This window comes from Rissa tridactyla, chromosome 1, assembly GCF_028500815.1.
Source record: "Rissa tridactyla isolate bRisTri1 chromosome 1, bRisTri1.patW.cur.20221130, whole genome shotgun sequence".
Lineage (NCBI taxonomy): Eukaryota > Metazoa > Chordata > Aves > Charadriiformes > Laridae > Rissa > Rissa tridactyla.
This window is the reverse complement of record NC_071466.1, coordinates 115,927,861-115,947,942: the sequence shown is the minus strand read 5'-3', so window position 1 is coordinate 115,947,942 and position 20,082 is coordinate 115,927,861. Positions and strand designations below refer to the sequence as shown.

Sequence of the window (20,082 nt, the reverse complement as noted above, 5' to 3'; positions counted from 1 at the left end):
CTCCCTTTCCTTTCAACCCACCATTTCAGAACTCTGCATTTTCCTATTTCTTAACTCACCATAACATCTTACGTTATCACGTGAATGCAGCTACCAAGGAATGGGAGCAAGCTGAGCATCAGGCAGTGCTCATCTGTTTTAGGCCTTTGTCTATGATCTGGACAAGAAACAATGGCAAGTGCCAAAAAGATATTTACATTTGCAGTACCAAATGCATATGTTAAGAGTCCAATATTCTTCTTCGACAGTATTTCACTTGGGCTTTTTCCATGCTCAAACTTTATTTCCCAAGTCAATAGAGTTGTGCCCACCTCTACCTATATAATTTCCTGAAGATCTGGAATTTTAAGACATTAATTGTGTTGGCATAAACAAAAATGCTACTCAGAAGCTATGAAACATTGACCATCTCTATTACTCCTTTTTTTTTCCAACCTCCTTTTTTTGGCTAACTGTCCTTGAATTTTCAATTATTTGCCACTGTTTGCAGTGATCAGCACAGGGACAGATCTGCTTATTCAGTTTAGCCATATCTTCTTGTTTGTCTGCCTCTACATCAGTATTTCTCCCAAATCTCTCCTCAGCTGACAGACAAGTACCCATCAGAAATATCAACATGTTTTGTATAGCTGAGTGTTGCCAGGAAGGTGCAAGAGTTGGCAATGAATAAATCTTCTGCCATATTCTAAAGTTCCTGAAGTTCTAAGCTGTGCAAGCACAGCCAGCAGCTTAGTTTCACGTTAAGTACTACCTCTCCAAATTTACCATTTCGTGACTGAAAACGCAACATAATAAAGGCTTTGGTAAGGGGATCAACAGTTTACAAAACAAACAAACAAAAAAACACCTCTCAAAGAACCCACACACAACCCACAACCACTCCTTATGCATAAAACTATGCAGGAAGGTGGGGATATTTTTGCAGCTATGTTAAGATCAATGCCATCATAGAAGATGCTTTGGCTAAGTGGTCTCTGAGAAAGACACATGCAAAGTCATTCTTCCAAAAAGCAAAAGCCATCAGGCATTTTGCCATAAAGCAAAAAAAAGTCTTATGAGACAAGGCACTGTCCACGACAACTAAATCAACATTATAAGGTGCAGAAAGTATTTATGTTCAACCTCAAAATTAGAGTAGTTGAACCAAAGTTACAAGAGTATGACTTTACCATTAACAGTTTTGTGACAGGGCATTGCTAGACCTCAGATGAAAGCCACACTTGTAACTAAGACTGCATATGAAATTACATTGCCAGATTTCCAGTTTACATGAAAATAGAAAATACAAACGAAGAGATTTTTTTTCTCCTATAAGAAAACAAGATCTTCCAAATGCTTCTAGGATGTCAATATGAATTTAAGCCAACTCCCATTTCAGTTGCTCTTCCATACACACGTGGATTTCAGGTAAATAATCCAGCATATGTTGCTGCTTATTTTTCAAGTAAAGAAGCTGCAGCTATGAAAACTTCCTGCTTTCATTTGCTTATATTTTTAGCAAAACACTAGAGAATACAGTCTGCGCTTTAAGCATCTTCTTTAAAGACTTATTGTTCATGGTCAAGAGTGGTTAAAGAGGGAAACAGGAGAATAACACAAAATTTTTTGATGGTTATCATCTGAGGAAACTTGGTCTTAAGTTCAAGCTTCTGAAAAAAGCAAACACGAGACAAGTTCAGGAGGAGTTTGTATAGAGAATGAATAGCAGCATTACTGTCATGAGTCCTATCTCCAGGAATTTTGTCATTCTGTATCAAACTGGTTTTCTACTCCTTTTTGCTTACTTCTAGATTTTTACAGTTAACTATCAGCAATGAAGCAGATTTTTGAGCAGTTGTTCAGAAAGAATATTTGTCATTTCTTAGAAAGTGCCAGTGCTTCCCTAATTCTTTGAATCCTGTTTAAGACGAATACGATCTAGTAGTTTTGAGGGTCAAATGATGGTGAGTCTTATTTTCACTTTGAAGAGGAAAAATGCCCTTATCTCACAAGGATCAGAGAAGTAATGTTCAAATGGGATACTCATGTCAAGCTCAACTAGCTATGGTTTGTTGCTAGCTTCTGAGACCAGTACTGTCGAGGAGAAAGAAAACAATCCAAGTTTGGATTTAACATGGGGCCTCTTCCACATGACTACACTGGTGTCTTCTAGCCTTGCACATCTTATGCTTCTCCTTAGATGCTGATTTCATGCATATGTGCACGCTCAGGACTGTGGATGAGCTAGATTAGTCTTTAAACTTCATTATTAGCAAGGTGCATTCAGAAAGTCTGGTTTAGCAGCTCTCCTCATTTGAGTCTAAGGAAGCTGATAATAAAAACAATACATCTGCCATGTAGTGGATGTACTTCAAATACATAACAAAAATCATTCTATCATATTTTATTACACATATTACCTTTTAACCTCGCTAGTAAATAGCCTAATCTTTTACAGGAGAATTACTGCTTAACAAAGAAACGTCAAAGAAAGAAAGAAAGAAAACCATTATTAAACTAAATTCAGTGCAAAACTAGAGGCATTACAAGTGACCTCCTGGTGTTGTAAATTTTAGGTTGTGAGGTCACATTAAAAGTTATTTTTGTTACCATTTCAAACTACCTTTTTTAGGGTTAATAATCTCAAATACTTGCAAAACAAGAGAAAAGCCTAGAAGTACTGAAAATATTTACATTCCACACTTTTGTTTCCATTTGTTCAGCTTACTTGGAGTCTAAGAAATTCACAACTTTACCATTCTTAAAATGCAACTGGTTTTGGTTCATTTCTGTTAATTCTTTGTTGTTTGTAGCTGCAGGAGTTCATATGTTAAAGGTATGTTAAACAGACATCCACCCATTTCTTATAAATTAATTATGTCTCTTCAGTGAAGATCTGCTTCATGAAAGTAGGACAAAGGCTAGAATGTAGTACAGCCTTTCATATCCAGCATTAACCAGATGACCCACGATGACCTGGAACAAAGTAAGTCTGACTATTCAGCTAGCTGGTAACGGGTCTTCCATAATTCAGCTGTATTGACATCAATACTTGAAAACAAATAGTACATACTTTTGAAGTGACTTTTATTTACAGGAACCAAAAAAAAACATTTTCAGAAGAAATTTTCACTCGCAAACCACTTCAGTTGCTGCACTTAAGTTCTCTTTAGTTTTGCCCACTCTTTCTCATCAGGAGATAACTCATGCAGACACCTAATTCATTAGTTTTGAATACAGTGCAAATCAAGTGATAAAAATATAAAGTTTCTTAAAACATGCATATTCAATAAATGCAGACTATACATTATATATTTTTACTTAAATAATAGAAATCCACTCTTTTCAAACTTGTGCATATGAATTTTTACTGACCACAATAGGTGCTGTGGTTTTGTAAGCTGGCCTACATCTCACTCAAAACTCTGAAATTCAACATGCATTTTTAGCGTTCTGCTACAGAACTTTATATTATGACAAATATTATAAATAGAAACCAAGACTAATGACTAGATCTGGTTTAGTATAGTGATAGCATGCTTTGATACTAAAAAATTTCACTAAGAAAAAAGGGACACGTACTAACAAAAAGTTAAATGGTTGTGCTTGCAACCACAACAGTGAGAAAAGAGACTGTATTGAAGACAAACTATACAAGGCTAAGTAGCTCAGCCATAGCCACATGATGTTTCTAGTTCCCAGACTTGTTTGGAGATCTCTGCTTTCAGCCTCATAACATAGATAGGCTATAAACTTATAAACTACATTCTAGCCTTTGTCCTACTTTCATGAAGCAGATCTTCACTGAAGAGACATAATTAATTTATAAGAAATGGGTGGATGTCTGTTTAACATACCTTTAACATATGAACTCCTGCAGCTACAAACAACTTTTTACTTTGTCTCATGGCATTTTGTGATGAGAAAGCCCTAAAAATTAAAATGTTAAAAGAAGTTTGCCAGTAGACCCAGCAATAAGACAAAACATTTAAAGGACCAACAGTCACCATTTAGCCAACATTTTAGGTGGCTAAAAGCTTTATACTCTATATCACTTTACTGAACACATTGTAGTACTTGCACAATCTCAACAGATGTTTTTTGGGGGTGGGGAAAGAGGTTTTGATTTGCTGGGGTCATCAGAAAATTTAAAAGCATGCACAAGTGCAAACTGCAAAATAGTAGTACTTCTTTAACATATCCATTCTTGGGTGCAGGTGTTGACAAATAAGCATAGATAAAATGGTCCTGTTATATGTATGAGGTTTCTAAATAGCAATTACTTAAGATACACAGCTTATGCACTTGTCAAATTGAAAAAAATACCAACATTCTTGTGTGACTGAATGACTTCTCACATACTGTGATTGCATCTTTGAATTTTCAGAAACAGGTACACAGCATGCATGTGGACTATACCTACAATTGAAACTGCAATTGCAAAAAAATTATAGACAACACCCAAGTAATTCCATTGTAGTAACAAAAATCTTGATTTTATCTGAGCATTGATACCAATGCTTATGCGTTTCACCATGAAAATAAACAGAATTGAAAATAATACAGTCCCCCACAGATGAAAAGAGACAATCATCTTTGATTCAGTTTAGATAGCTGGTTTCATGGCAGAAGAGTTGGACTTTAGAATTTACTTATTTTTTTAAAAATTATGTCAACAAAGTTTTATACACACTTAAAATTCTTGGGGGGGGGGAGGCGGGGGAGAGGGGGGGGGGAGGCGGGGGAGAGGGGGGGGGGAAAAGGGGGGGAGGTGGCTGGCAAAAAAAAAAAACCACGACCAGCTTGTTTCCTGCATATTGGCAATATTTACATACAGATAACTGAATTAGGCTCATCAAATAACATGCAATGATTGCGTTATCTTCTTGATCATTTATTTTCAGCTTTGATATAGACAAACACAATTGTGTTTCTATCTTATAATTTCCATTTAATTCTCTTATGCTTGCAAATTTAGGCACAGATAGGGGTTTTCAAGAGGAATTAATCATGACAAACACCGTGAAACAACTCTCAAAAAACCATTTCTACCATTTTCATAAGCCTGTATAGCATTACAGCTCAATTTAATTAGAACTGATGAACTACAGTTGAAAAAGTTAAACCCAAAGGTTCCGAGATCCCATTATCAGGGTAAAGAAGGGGAAAGTACTCTGAACTTTCTAAGTAAACTCTAAACACGAAACATTTCCTTTAAATTACATATTTGGAAGAAATATTTCAGGTTTTTCCCCTTGAGTATAACAGCAAGTTTAAATTATCTATACACATCTGTTTAGTCTTAATGTGATCTCTGAAGTATGAGTTGTCTCAAGTTGTACTGAAGAATCAAACCAAAGTCATCCTCTATACTAAAGTTATACTAAAGAGTTTTGCTTTAACAATATTTGAGAATAAACAGCTACTGTAACTGTGACAAGTGAAAAACTATGAAAACAAAGTGAAAGTATTTGCTAATATCAAAAAGAAAGTATCTAAGAACTTAAAATGGTGCAGCCACAGCAAAAGAAGAGATACTGTTACGAAAAACAAGGTAATTCTGTATTGTACCCCTCTCACAACCTGTATCCCTTCCATAGGTACAATGGAAGTTAAGTTGTTCTTGGTTGTCAACACCCTGACATAAGAATAACAAAAACCCCTACAAACCTATACAATGCAGGAAGAAGAGATGAAAGAGCAGATTAAAACGGAGTAAAAGCTGAAAACAGAATACAAAGCATAAGAGATCGTGGAAATCAAAGAATGTTGAAGAATGCAAAATATTTTACAGTTTCTTTACATTGTGGTATCTTCTTGGATTAGAAAGTAACCTTATATATGGTGTTATCTTGCATTTCATTTATAAATTATTCATTGCAATGTAAGCTATGGGAAAAAAAAACCCTAAATAATTTCAAATAGAAAAGTTACCTAAAACTCAGTACCTAGTTCAGATCTCTCATCATATTGGTAATACTCGGAGGGGGGGGACCAAAACAAACAAGCACAAAAAAAACCAACCAACAATAAAAAAAAAGCCCAGCCTAGCAGTATTTTAATGTACTCAGAAAGCAAATCTGAGCTTTACTGATGCCTGAGGAATCACTGTGTTGCCCAGAATCTACACAGAACAGATGATAAAAATTCAGCTTTATTTCTTACTTACTCTGTTTTGGAATAACAACAACCCTCTTTTCCACACATCTGAGGATCAACTTACTGCCATTTTCTAAAAATTATTTTGGAATGTTCTAGAAATCATAAGACATTTTCAGTGCCACCATCTTAAATTAGATTCTTAAATAGCATCTGTAACTTAGAAAAATATCTCAGTAAAACATGAGTAGCTCTGACTCTGACACCTCACTCCTTCACTTGTTTGTACTTAGCTGTTCAGAAAGGAGTGGGCTGGTGAAGAAAGACTTAGAAGTGGTCCTTCATATATTTATTGACAGCCCAGACCCATATAGAATATGGTATACAAACTGTTGATTTTATTTGTTTTGAATCAGAAGAACTGAAAAGGAGTAACTACTTGAAATAAATTCTCTCTCTCCTTCCAGTCAAACACTTCCTTAGAAGTACACTTTCATACAGGAGGACTTGACTCAGGGGTCCAGCACTTTTCTGAAAAAGAGGAAAATACTGCAAAAATGCAGTACTTCAAATATTCATGAGTATGCACTAATCCACAAGCCAAACTGCAGGTTGTGGGAGAAAGCAGAAACTTCATAAGGTAGCTAGTTTAGCCATTTTCAATTTACAATATGCATTCAGAAACCTTCTGCACACTTGTGCTCAATTAGTTAGCAACACATAATCTATTAACACACCCCTTTTAAAAGTAAATAGTCTGCTAACACATGCAAATTGAACCACTGTCTCTGATATACAATTCTGGCATAAGCAAATGCTAAGCACTGAATTAACGATGGCAGTGAGCTTTTATTAATAGTTTTTAATGGTACACACCAAAAACTTTGTGTACAAAGTCTACTAACATATACAGTATACTACTCAAATGTGGCTTCTGCTTCAGTGCCTAGAATACATGATTGTTAGGAATGAAAAGGGATTTTTAAAATTATTTCTTTGTGAATTAGAGTTGTTTTGGGTTTCTTTCCATAAACCAAAACGCCTTTTGGTACTTTTCAAACACCAGAGCAACAATAACCGCAGTTGTGAGACTGAAATCTTACAAAAATCAACATAAAGGAATTATTGCTTTTAACCCTGGTAGGCAATAATTTGCACTATTATGGGCATTATTTGTATATTTTACAAAATCTGAGTCAAGTAAAAGCATTTTATGCTTACTCATGATCAAAAAGTACAAACCAAACTTTCTGCTTCAGATTTCTCTCTATATTGCAGCGCTTTAAAAGGAACCAGGGAGAGAAACTGCAAGAGAAAGTGTTTTCACACTCCCCCATTTGTGACTATTAACAGCTACAGCTTATATTTTGAATAAGTAATTACCTAGTTAGAGCGAACACATTCATAAGTTTGACCTAGCTAGAGCACTTTTTCATCATTTTTTCAGTAGAGAAGTACATTTTCCCCTTTTTTCTTCATCTTCCATCTGTTCTTTCAACATTCCTGTTTAAGCAGTGGTCAACAAGAGGCATTCTCTACCAAAGTGGTACAAACTGAAGCTGGATTCTAATCGGACATTTATTATTCTGCTGCAACATTGAACATATAACAAATGTATCCAGATCCTAGGCAGTTCATTATAGTCTAGCTTCACTATTTCGTATTACAGCATTAATGGCATTGAGACAAGACAATGATTAAAACTTTGTATTTTTTGTAAATGGAAGAAAATTTAATAAATTGATTTTCTTGCATAATTAAATGCTAAATACTGCTACTACACAGTTACAACAAATTTATTCCAGCTGTTATTGATGATCTCATTGTGCTGTTAGCAAATTAGTCCCTAAATGTTTTAAGAAACAAACAACGGAAAGGATTCAATGGTTCACATATATAATCATGCTAAACTGATAAAACCAAGTAATCCTGAATATACAGCCAACTAAAGAGTCAAAAAAAGTTATTAGAATTCACTCTGAAGTTATTCAAACTGAGGATAAAAGTAAGTATATCACCATGCTGAATAAAACTAAACCATTTCTTGAATGCAAAAGTACTTCTATATAAAATAGAAAAGTGTTGTATTGTGCAGTTATTAGCTCTCAAAGCAGCATTCTCAATGAAATCAGATACAATAACTTCTTCAGACATTTAAGAGAGCTAAATTCATTCTTGAATAGTAGTAGCCTGGTGTTCTCAGTCCATACTTAAGAATTTAGCTAAGCTACAAAGATGAAAGAACAGCACCACCTAGTTCTCTATTTAAAAGTTTTCAAATATTATCATCCATTGATTTATTTTTGTAATCTCTATTCACATATGTGTGTATATTCTACAATGAAATCTGTCACATTTCCATAGGACATGATACTAACAAGTTTGTCGGGGTTATTAAAGCATCTGATGTAGATACTTTACAAATGTATTCTGTGGAAAAAAGTGCTTGCATATGCAAGAATGATAGAGACTTGTAATAATACAACTATTATTCTGAAGCACCATAAACACCAAATGGATTGCTCATCTGTCCCTAATATTACTTGTGGGACCATTTCTCTCATTTAACCAAAACACTGTATTTGTATTGATTCTCTTATACAGTAGTCTGACACTTTATAGCATGCATATGTGTTCCAGATGCAAAAAACATATTCATGATACAGACACCACAAGAGCCTCAGCAACATGTTAAAAAACTAATTACAGTTTATGCAAGTTGTTTCATATTTACTTTTCTACTCTGCAAATAGTAGAAACGTTACAGAAACGGGGTCAATATTTTAGTTCTTAGTTGGGCTGAAAATTTTCATGTCAATAATTCCCCTGCTAGAGAATGAGAGATGTGTATTTCAACAATCCAGAAGTTCACCACGATACAACAGCAGCACCTAAGAATCTATCTACTCCTACTGTGCAGACATCTTAACTAAGTTTTACTAGCATAGCTGCCTGTGTTTCAATTTAATAACCACACAGCCACACATGTAGAATAGTTATCCTATTTTTCTGGACATGCTGTATTTTCTAAGATCTCACATCGACAGAACATAATAGCATTAGAACTTTATTTCTGAAGACATCTTCTGTTTTGACGTTGATATTCATCAGTCAATTCTGATTTCTTATACTAATATACATTGCGCTAGATACTTTCTGTAAGTCTCTTAATTGAAATAAAGCACAAATGACATTGATACTGTGACTATTCTGGACAGTACTGCATTTTACATTGCAATGGCACGTTTTGTAACATTATAGAGAAAATGGGAGTTAACTGCACCTACAAAATGCCTTAGCTACACTTGAACGAAATGTTCAAATCAAATAGTTGACTTATCTAACTTTGTACAAGGAAAATTAAATGAAGCTACATTGAAATGATCTCATGTAGCACATTTGTATCAATATGCTGAAGTTCATCAGCTTCTGAAGTATTTTCAGCTCTCAAATTTGACCCTACCAAGGCCTGTAAGAAGTCTTCCGTGCTGTACTGATGGAAAAAAATCAGGCTCTTAACAGACGAAGGAGACTAGAGCCTTATGACTACCTCACTAAAAAGCTTCATGAACTAGTGCCCCTGGCAAGAGTCAGGCCCCAGTGCCAGGAACCAGCTCCCACTGGCTCCCCTCCTCACTTCTGTTAGTGCACATCTGAGGAAGGTAGGGAGAAGTAGGGGGAAGAAAATAAAACAATAATAATAATATAAAAAAATAAAAATTGAAGCCTCTTATCACACCCTTCCCAGGCATTTTCTCCTCCAAAGTAGAGTGAGGGATATCCTCTAATATCTTCCACAGAACGCAGTAGCCCTAAAACCTTCACTTGTTGGATTTCATTTCCTGGGGAAAGGAAGAGGTAGAGAGTCATAGCAGGAGAAAGATAAAAAGGTATGCTGTATCCTGCAAGCCTGAAGTCATATAGTGTTTTGTTCCAGCCTAATCTTCATTGTGTCTTGGTCTTTCACAGCAAAGGCTTTTGCAGTAACTCTGGAGGGGATGTTTTATTCCTACAGAAAATAAAAAGTTGCCCCATTCCTTGTCCCCCAGCTATCTACCTACATACCTATCATCCATGAAGCTCACTTAAGTGTTGACATGCCATAGCTCACTTGTTGCAAAGTCAATACATTAATGTAAACAGATTATATAGGACACAAATTTGAGGCCTTTATCCTTACAGTCTTAAGAAGGGAAATCCCTTCATGCATACAGAGTAGGGTTGTTGCTGTTTCCCCACTTCATATCTTGCAGCAGCAAACAAAAGAAACAAAGTTTGGTTTTCTTGACAGGTATCCTAGGCAGACAGGGGGCTGTCCTGCAGGGATTTACTCCGCATTTATCTGTGACCAGCTAGTCACGTATTTTGAAATTTCTTTCTGAATATACTTCCTTCTAGAAGCTGTTCAAATGACAAGAGCATTGGTCAAATGACCAATTAAAAGAAAAAAGCCTGTGATATTAATAACTCATTAAATGATACAGACTACTGGATTCTGTTTTCCTGTTGGGATTTACAGTATATTTCAGTTTGCAATAGGCATAATCTAATGAACATTAAATGCACTTACAAATTCTGCAATGTCACAGTAAATGAAGAATACCTTTTATAGAACACATACAACTGCCTTCATTATCCAGACTTCCCATTACTCCATTTTGCATCAGATTAGGAAAAAAATATGTGGTTTTGTAGAGCAGAAGTATCACTTGCTTTTCTAACAGACAAAAGCAAATCTGTACAAAATCTGATATAATTCTTCTTCTCAAAATCCACAGTTTAGGAAATTCTGCAATCACGTTATTATAAATAACACACCCCCTCCCCAAGTTGCTCACACAAAATATACAAAAGCCTATTCACTTAAAACAATCTTATATTCCAAGCTACTTTGAAATTACATTAATCTTGTGTTAAACATATGTGAACATGCCATAAATAACTCTATAAGCCATTGAGATTTTTATCTACCATAAATAAAAAAACAAATGGCTCATATATTTCTATTGATTATATGCCTTCCCCACCACCTTCAAAATTCACCACTCGGAACACAGCAAAGCAATAATGATTTATAATTTGCAAAACAAAGATGACTTTGGAAACAGAAAACATTTTAATTTCAGTCTAATCCAATTCTAAAACCCAAACTTATTTTGTGGGGAAAACACTGGAATTACGTGAGCTCTCAACCATTCTTTAAGGAGTGAATGAGACTTACTCTAAGAATGTCATACGTTTTGCATTTTACATACCAAAAAGAAGCATGAACCAGCAGTTTGTAACCCATAGTCTTTAGATTTAGTGAAGAGAGACATGCCAAATACTTGACAAAAAAAATCCAAATAAGGTTAACGAGAATGTTCTGAAGAAGCTGGGTAAATAGCCAAGGTGCTAGCCCATACTTAACTTACTTATATACTATTTGTGTTCAAATACACATAATCTTGATTACATTTATGTAAGCAGTAGTCATGACATATACTAAGATTGTAATGTGTTAGATTCAGGACTCCAGCCTTAGAGAAAGCACAGCCTATAAAGCTAATTCACTGCCACCTTTTTTTTTTTTTTAAATAGCAAAAGATGAGACACACTCTTTTTAAATACGTAACATCCTAGTAATTGTCAGACTTGATATCTAAGTTCTGAAAAACTCCTCAGTGTTAGGTGTTGCTAGATTTGCTACAATTGTCTTTAATTTACATTGAAGGGATACCCTTTAGACTGTACAGATATAATTTTTTCATTAACCAAAATGATCATTAAACAAGATGGTGCTTATAGGTTCCTCCATATGAGTCCAAGTTTCACCTATTTTTCATAGTGTTATAAGGCCACACTATACAAGCCTGGAGACATCAATAACATCATTGGAAGTATGAAGCAATGGCAAAGTTTAAAAATGGTAAAGTTAAGAGGAGACTGCAATGCCATGCTTATTCTAATGAACAAGATATTTCACATGTCAATTAAACTTATGAAAAAATGCAATGTTAGCTCAAGGTTTCCTCCAAATATACAAAAAAGAAGTTCTCATTTTCACTACAGTTATTTTAGATGTTAACAAAAGAATTTCTGTAAAGGAAATACTACTTTGTATTCCTGTATACTATACCATTTCATGACCTGTCACAGATTTGAGATACTGTTAATCCTTGATTGGTAATCAGTTTAGTGAGTAATATCTCTAGTCACTGCATTTATTTTCTAATTTGCAAACAGCTGTGGTTTGACATTTTTGTATATTTGAAGATATAAAAAGTTTCTTTCAGTTGATGACCTGGAGTGTGAACAAATTTTACTTTTCCTGTATAAACTGTGCAAACCAATGGAGACTTTGTCATTGTTCTTCAATTTACATCCATCAGTGTGTCACAATGAAGGACTAAGTACTACGTCAAGATTTAAACTTCATATATAAAAAACACATTAACACTCAGGGAAGAAGGAAAAAAAAAGCCTTTGAAAGGCATAAACATAAAATGAGCTTGACGCTGGAACATATTTTGCACAATCTTTTAATTAAAAGAAATTTCTAATATTAAACTGCAGCTTGACTCTGTACCATCTCGTTGCTTTTGCTTGATATTTATTTTTTACAGAAAAAAATCAGCACATAACAAATTTGTATTGCAAAGTAACATTTTTTCAATAGCAAATTCAATGACCTTAAACCCCACATAATTCTAAAAATTGATTGCTTCTGCTTCAACTAGTATGGTTTTTCCCCTCGTTAGGGACTAGAACAGCTTCCTGCCTTGTAACAGAGCAGGAATAAAAGCAGGTCAAGTTACACTGTTAATCCAGCAGATGTAGGTCAGTTTGGGATAAATATTGGAACAAATGGAAAATACCAGAGTGCCTACTACAACTGCTGCTGTGAAGTAATTTGGCTTTATTCTCTTCAGAGCTGACAGTCAGTCACAATTGTGGAGTTTCCAGCGTTGAACTTTGAAAAGCCAGAGTTTTTAAGACTTAGATGGGTCAGTACAGCTGTACTGGGCTACTCAGCTTCTGCCAGAAGTGGCAATAATGCAGTGTGTTATATATTGAGGATATCCAGAAAGGCATAACAGTATTTTCACATGTGGTCACAAATTATTTTTGCATGTAATAGCATACTCAGGTTACTTTACCTAAGATTTGGCAATTGAATTACTATGATTAGAATCACTGTTTGATTAATAGTGTGGTATATAAGAAGTTTAAAATATAACAACAATATTCACCTCTAACATAAGAAAACAGTCTCTCTCGCACTATCGTTCCCATCCAACAAAGAAAAGGACAGGTAGTCAACAAACTGTTTAGAGAAAGATTACGATAGAGGGAATATCAACGCTATGCAGGCAACCACTATACTGCATAAACAACTTTATGCGCTGTTTTACAAATACATAAACCATGCCAACTCCATTCACAGAACAAAGATATATATATATATAGATATACACACACACACACACAGAGAAACCTTCAGCTCTGAAAGAGCTTTAGGGATTCAAATGGAGAACACAGACTATACAGTAGTTATTTTTCCAAAACTAATGAGCAGCTGCCTACAGACAGTTAATTTTCTTTAACAGCTATGTAAGAAAAGGAGAATCCTAAATTGAGTATTACAAAATAGAAAAAAGTTAAATTTGTGAATTTATAGTAATGTAAAACTATATGAATAATTATTAGCTGCTACTTAAAATGTGAAACCTATAAAAGCATTCATGCTCTCCAAGACCCAAACTAGAAAGCAGAAAGTACAGTTCAACTCACAGTTAAGAAGAAATGGTCTTTCCCTCAAAAATCACAAACTTGTCAGACTGCAAAAACACTCCTGAGTAAGGCTTATATAGATCCCAAGATCTCCGTTTTGCAAATAAAATGATGGCAAAAGAAACAAGTATGATTTTATTTTTCACATTTACAGGTGCTAGGAAAAGAAGATAGGACAATATATAGTCAGATACAGTTAAAGGAAGAAAGAGGGAGTCTTCCAGGCCATCTGCCTGCACTCCTCACTAAATCCTTTTTGCCTGTTCCAAGTTCTCCATGTTAGAAAGTACTACACCCAAAACATCAAGTGTTAAAAGAGAGCACTAGAAGATGCAATACAGTTTTCAGTGTTAGCACTCTGTTTTGTCATTGAAATAAATGTTCTCTGCTTCTTCCACTCCCCCCTTAAAACACTATTGTGATAGTGTCCCATGTATTGACATTTAAAGCACCCATCCTAAGCTTGTTGTGCATTAAGATAAGAGAAGTTGTAAGCATTTGGACTTTGTCTTTAATTTTAATTTATAAGATGGAAAGATCCTGAAATAGGTTCACAGAAAAAACAAAACACAAAAACTCACAACATCAAGAACCCTTGCAAAGAAACCCACATTCATTTTCCAAAACACTGAATTCTCTTCAAAATGTTTTCATTATGTGGAAAGATAAATTGTTCAAGGGCAGATTCCTGAGAGAAACCATGATTTTACAAGTTACTCCTTGCCACTGGAATTTGATATTTGCCTTTCTTCCTTTCAAACACACCTCAAAAACTCCTTGGGAAGAAGGGATATGCTCATTAAGATCATACTTAATATTGATGCAATCCCAGAGGAGACACATACTAAACTATGTATAATAGTTTTACGGTTCTATGTTTGTTTTGGAATGTGGATTTTCAAAAGCATGTCAGTGGCATTCTCTCTAGAGAAGACCCTCCATTGTTTTGAGAGTGTCTAACAGGATTAGCCTGTTATTAGATTCATGTTTTAAAGCAAAATTGAAGTATTCCTTCTTTCTCTTGGAGAAGGCATTAAGGAGACAATTACAGCATCTTCTATGTCTACTTTTTAAGCATTAGATGAAGAGGGAATCATTGCTCTAGCAGAGCCAACCATACTCTGGTTATGCTGCTATTCTCTTAGCAACCAGCTGATGCCCATGTCCACATCTTTACCATACATAGAGTTGTTATCAGTTACTTAACCACCATTTGTGATGCATAAGTAAAAAACAAAAACAAAAACCAACCAAAAAGCAAACTAACCAACCAAAAAAAAACCCCCCAACAACCTCAAAATCCAATCTTGACTTTACACAGCAATATTAAAAGATTAATTCTTTGGTGGAAAGAGTAAGGGTAATCACATTCAACACATTTTGTCAATAGCAGGCCAGAGTGTCGGGAAAGCTAATTATGACAACTAAGGCTTCTATTAAAAAAACCCCATGGCTTAAAGACAAAGTACATTACAATGGAATTGCAATTGACAATTAAATAAATTTAAAAGCAGAGGGAAACCCACTGCTTTACATTTCTGAAATTAAAAAAAAAAGTTAAAAGAGAACTAACAAAAAAGTAGATAAGAAAAATGTATTTGTTTCAATGGAGGTGCTTCTCTTGATCAACATTTCTGTGGAGTCACTTTTTCAGTGAGAAGCTTCAAAACTGTTTACTGTTGCATTGATGACAGAAACTTGATAAATATTTTGAGTGTAACAGTGATAACTATGAGGAGACTGAGTGATCCCTATTCATGTATTCCTCAGGGAAGTCATGTGAGGTTATCAATAGGAATTTAGATTGTTTAGTTACTTGACGTTCTAAAACTGAACGTGAACTGCTATGCGATGACTATCCATAAAAATACACGAAGAAATCAAGCAAAAGAATTCATAAAATATATACTAACCTGAGAACTAAGCAGCTAATAAGCCTACCAAGCCTTGGTTAGATTGACAGGAATCACATCAAGACAGTCACCATCAAGTAGAGTGAAACATTTTATGTTTCATCTTGTGCATAAAATGTTCCAAATAAAGATTGTATAAAAACTACTGTTTTCTATTCTGTAATTGTCTATACCTTCACAGAACTTACAGTATTACAGCAACATGCTTTTGACTTGCTGTACACCATATTAGTGTTACAATGTTTAGCTGTCAAGACAATCCCTATGTATACAGCATTGGGTTGCCAAGATTTTGCTAACAGAAATCCTACTAAAAATTCAAAACAGACTCTAGATACATAAGACATTGAGTAATGTATGAAAACTTTGTCTTAAATCAGCTTAGATGATCTGAGAAGTAGCCATTTGCCCATTTGCTTTTTTTGGGTTTTGGTTTTTGACATTTTTTTTTTTTTTTTTTTTAAATTCTGCTTGTAACAGATCTGGGCTTACCTTAAAAAAAAAAAAAAAAAAAAAAAAAAGGAGTCTCACCCGTAAGCAATTATCTGCCTTCACTGATTTGTTGCACCACTGATCACAGTTTCAGCCAAATTAAAATGTCCCTGCATTATTTTCACTAGTAGACAGGTTGCAAGCATTTGAAGTGTCTGAAGAAACCATATTGAGAAGATTTGCCCGGTGTTGGCAGAGAACTGAAAGTAGATCATTTGCTACCACATACAGAACTATCCAGTGTCTTCTCAGAAGCAGAGCACATTAAGGCATTAGATGCCATTTGCATTATCACACAGCAGGGGGCTACAGCAGCTACAATTCCAGGACAATTTTAACCCGTATCTGTATGCTATGAATCCAACAAAACTATTTTTAATATTACAGTTTCTCACGTGATAGCACTTTACAGTAAATAACTTACTTTTCAGGTTGCATAAAAGCAGCTCAGATGATGTACTCAAGTTATTCTAAATATATACTGTCCTCCAACTGTTACATTTTGTCTAAGGAAGGCTAAATTCATGAAGCGGAAAAAACAATCAGAATGACAAAAATGTAAGGCTGACTGTAAACATACATAACAGCTTAACTGTTTGGGACATCGTTTAAGTAGCCCAGAATCATTACAGTGCGCAAGCTAAGAACAACAGCAGCCAGAGATCCTACTATTTTCACAGCAAATGCTGTAGAGAGCAGAGCAGACTGGCATCATACCCAAACTCAGCTGACAAACCGCTTCTCAGCTCAACATGTTATTACTCCCTCTTCCACCTCCATCACTCCCCTTTCACAGCAAGCAGTTGACACCGGGCTCTTTTACTTCTTGTTTGCCTCCTTTCCAAAGGGACTGCTTGCTGTTAATGCTATTCCACGCACAAGCTGAGAAGCATTATTCTATGTCCTCTTCCCCCAGCTGATGCTTCATCAATACTCAGGACAGATTCCTTAAGCAAGTCCCTCCACAGATCATGCCAGAAAGGCACACTTCCATACAGGACACCCGTCAGCTTGACTCTTTGTCACCTTGTCTTTAAACTTAATTAGCTTCAGTTTCACTAACAGGAACCATCCTCAGTTACAACTCAGAAGTGCTTCGAATCTGCAGAACAAAGATCTTATTCACGTACAGAGCTGAGGAAAAAACCTGCGTATCCCATGGTCCACAAACGGAAAATGGGAGGAATCTAACAAATTCATTGAGCCACTTCACAACACAGTTTGGGGAAGCAAAGCAAGCCAAGGGGAAAAATTACTTTTAAGTGCAGGTATAAAGCTGCCAACAAAAAATGGGTCTAATATGGTAACTGTGTCTGCTAGTTGTGGCAAAATAAATGGCAGAAACTGAGAAAACAATGTTTATGAAGTAGCACTATAAGATGGATCAACAGAATTTGATATTCTGTGAGATACAGACGCTATTGAGGACAGTCTTTCTCCTAGAAAATATTTAGTCGTCTTCTTCTCCATTCTCCTTTACCTTAGGAGAAAAGGATAGTAGAAATTATTTCCCCTCACTCCTGTCTGAGGGTTGCAGGTTCTTTATATCCTCCCTGCCTTTTTTGGTTTTGGAGTTTTCTTGTTTTGGTGTTTTTTTTTGTTGTGGTTTTTTTTTTTTTTTATACTGCACAGCAAAAGTGCCTCCTGAAACAGCACTCTGCTGAAGCACAGTATACGGAGCACCTAAGTATTTTTGATTGCCATTTTAATCAGGAGCTGAAAAAATAATTGTGTGAGAAACTGAAAAGAGAGAGATGTTTTATACACACGGAGGGCAAGCTGGGTAACACGTTAGGCATCGCCTTTCCCCATCTGCAAGGGCAGGCCCCGTCTGGTTATTTCCACACAGCCACAGTCAGGTTGGTATTGCACCCCTTTTCTCGCAACACGTTTTTTACCTGATGCAGTTTCGCGGAGTTACATTTTTGCCTCGCCCGCACTCCCTAAAGCGGAGACGCCGCCGCTTTTAATCGCCAGTTTTACTCTCAGAACCGCGACGCGCCGAATGCGTCTGGCTGCACCGTGGGCAAGATCAAATCCTCCTCCTCCGGCGGCAGCCCCGATTTTATTGGTGACAGAAAGTCAGTCCAGACGCTCTCCCCCCCACACCACCACCGCTGTGCCACCGCCACCTCCTCCCCTCCCCTTTCGCGGGGCGATGAATTGACGATTCATAAGGGAATGTGAAAGGCTGAGGGGAGCCAACCCCCAGGTGCAGCCTTGCTCCCCCGACCGTTGGGCTCCCTGACCGTTGGGGCTCCCCCCGCCCCGCCTCGCGCCGCGCCGCGCGGGCCCGCGCGGCGCGGCGCGAGGCGGGGCGGGGGGAGCCGCCGCTGACGGGGGGCAAACTCTGGGCCGGCAGCGCAGCGCCGCGGGCGAGAAGGCGGCGGAGGGGAGGAGGAGAGAGGAGAGGAGAGAGGGAGGAATCCATCCAGCGTGGAAACTAGCTGCAGGATGAGCCGCCTCGGAGCGGGATGGCGAAGGGATCCGCTTCCGAACCCCGCCGGCTCATCCGATTACCCTACGTGCATATTTTATACCTGACCGACAAGGCACGCGTTCTCCGAGGAACCACGGACGCCGTCGTCCCCCCCACACTCCGCTACCCACCCCCCTCCGCCTCACCCGCCCCCGTCTCCCCGGCGGGGAGGCACGGTTGGAGCCCGCACGTTTCCCCGGGATGTTGTTGCAGCGCTGCGGCTGCGTTCGCACTTTCGGGGGGCGCGTTAGCGGCGGGCGAGCCGGGAGGACACGGGGAGTTGGAGGGGTGGCTGCAGGGGTTGGCGAGCGGCTGGCGGCGGCGAGGGGGGGTGGGGAGAAGCGCGGAGGGCGAAGGAGGGCGGGAAGAGGCTGACGGGGAAAGGGCAGGAAGGGTTAACAACCGTGCGGCGCTTTAGCGCTGGATAGCGCTACCCGAGCGGGAGGCTGGGGGCGCCCGGGGAGGAGAGGGCGGCGGAGGAAAGGGAGGGGGGAGCGGGTCAGGAGCAGGGCGGCGGGGAGGCCGGGGATGCCCCGGGCCGCGGCGGTGCTCCCCCCCCCTCCCCGGATTCCTCCTTCCCTCCCCGGGCGCGGGGCAGGGGTGGGGAGGAGGCGGTACCTTGTACGAGGATCCCGCAGAGGCTGTAGAAGCGCAGGAGCGCGCCGGGCTTCAGCCGCATCCTCGGGGCTCCCCTCGGGCTGGGTGGGCGCCAGGCACGCAGATCCGCAGCCTCCCGCCGCTCCGCTCTCCGGGCGCTTCCTTCCCCCCGCAGGAGCCGCCGCCGCCGCCGCCTCCGCCGCAGTGTCTCCTTCGCTGTATCCAGTGGGGTGAGGAGGAGGAGGAGGACCAGGGTCGCGGGGGTGGATTGGGGAGGGAGGAGTAGGGGGGGGGAGCGGCGCTCTCCGCTGGCTCCGGCGCTGCTGGGCAGGTTCAGGTTCCCCCCACGGAGCGGTGCCGGGTACCCCCCCTGGCTCCCCTTGCCCCTGCCGGCGTGTCCGTCCGTCCGCTCGCTCGCTCGCCTCTCCCGTCCCGTCCGGTCCCGCTGGCGGGCGGAGAAAGGGGCTGCGCTGGCGGTGAAGCTGCTCCGCTCCCAGCCGCTTCCCGGCTCGAGACACAAGGGCAAGCGCCGCTTGCGAAGCTCCCCTGGCCCGGCCCCGCCCCCGCCGGCCACCCCGCCCCTTTCTGCCGCGAGCCCCGCCCCTCTCCCCGCCCCCCGGGCCACACCCCGGCCCTGCCTGTGGCGTGGGCACGCCCCCGCCACCGCCTTGGCCACACCTCCGCAGGCACGGCACGCCCCTCGGGCCCCGCACCGCCCCCTCAGGTGGGTGTGTGACTGGCGCGGGCGGC

At 38.9% G+C, this 20,082-nt stretch overlaps 1 protein-coding gene across 3 annotated transcripts in view; it reads right to left on the bottom strand.

Moving 5' to 3' along the window:
• Nucleotides 1-19,805, bottom strand: part of CADM2 (cell adhesion molecule 2) — a 669,070-nt gene extending 649,265 nt beyond the window's left edge. For 2 of the 3 annotated variants that reach the window (XM_054204847.1, XM_054204857.1), the window contains exon 1: nt 19,354-19,535. In XM_054204847.1, coding sequence (XP_054060822.1) covers nt 19,354-19,414 — 61 coding nt within the window. In that variant the 5' untranslated portion in view covers nt 19,415-19,535. Of the gene's footprint in view, nt 1-19,353 lie in introns of all 3 variants that reach the window. The other variant, XM_054204867.1, reaches the window with a different exon arrangement.
• Between the last annotated feature and the right edge of the window lie 277 nt (nt 19,806-20,082).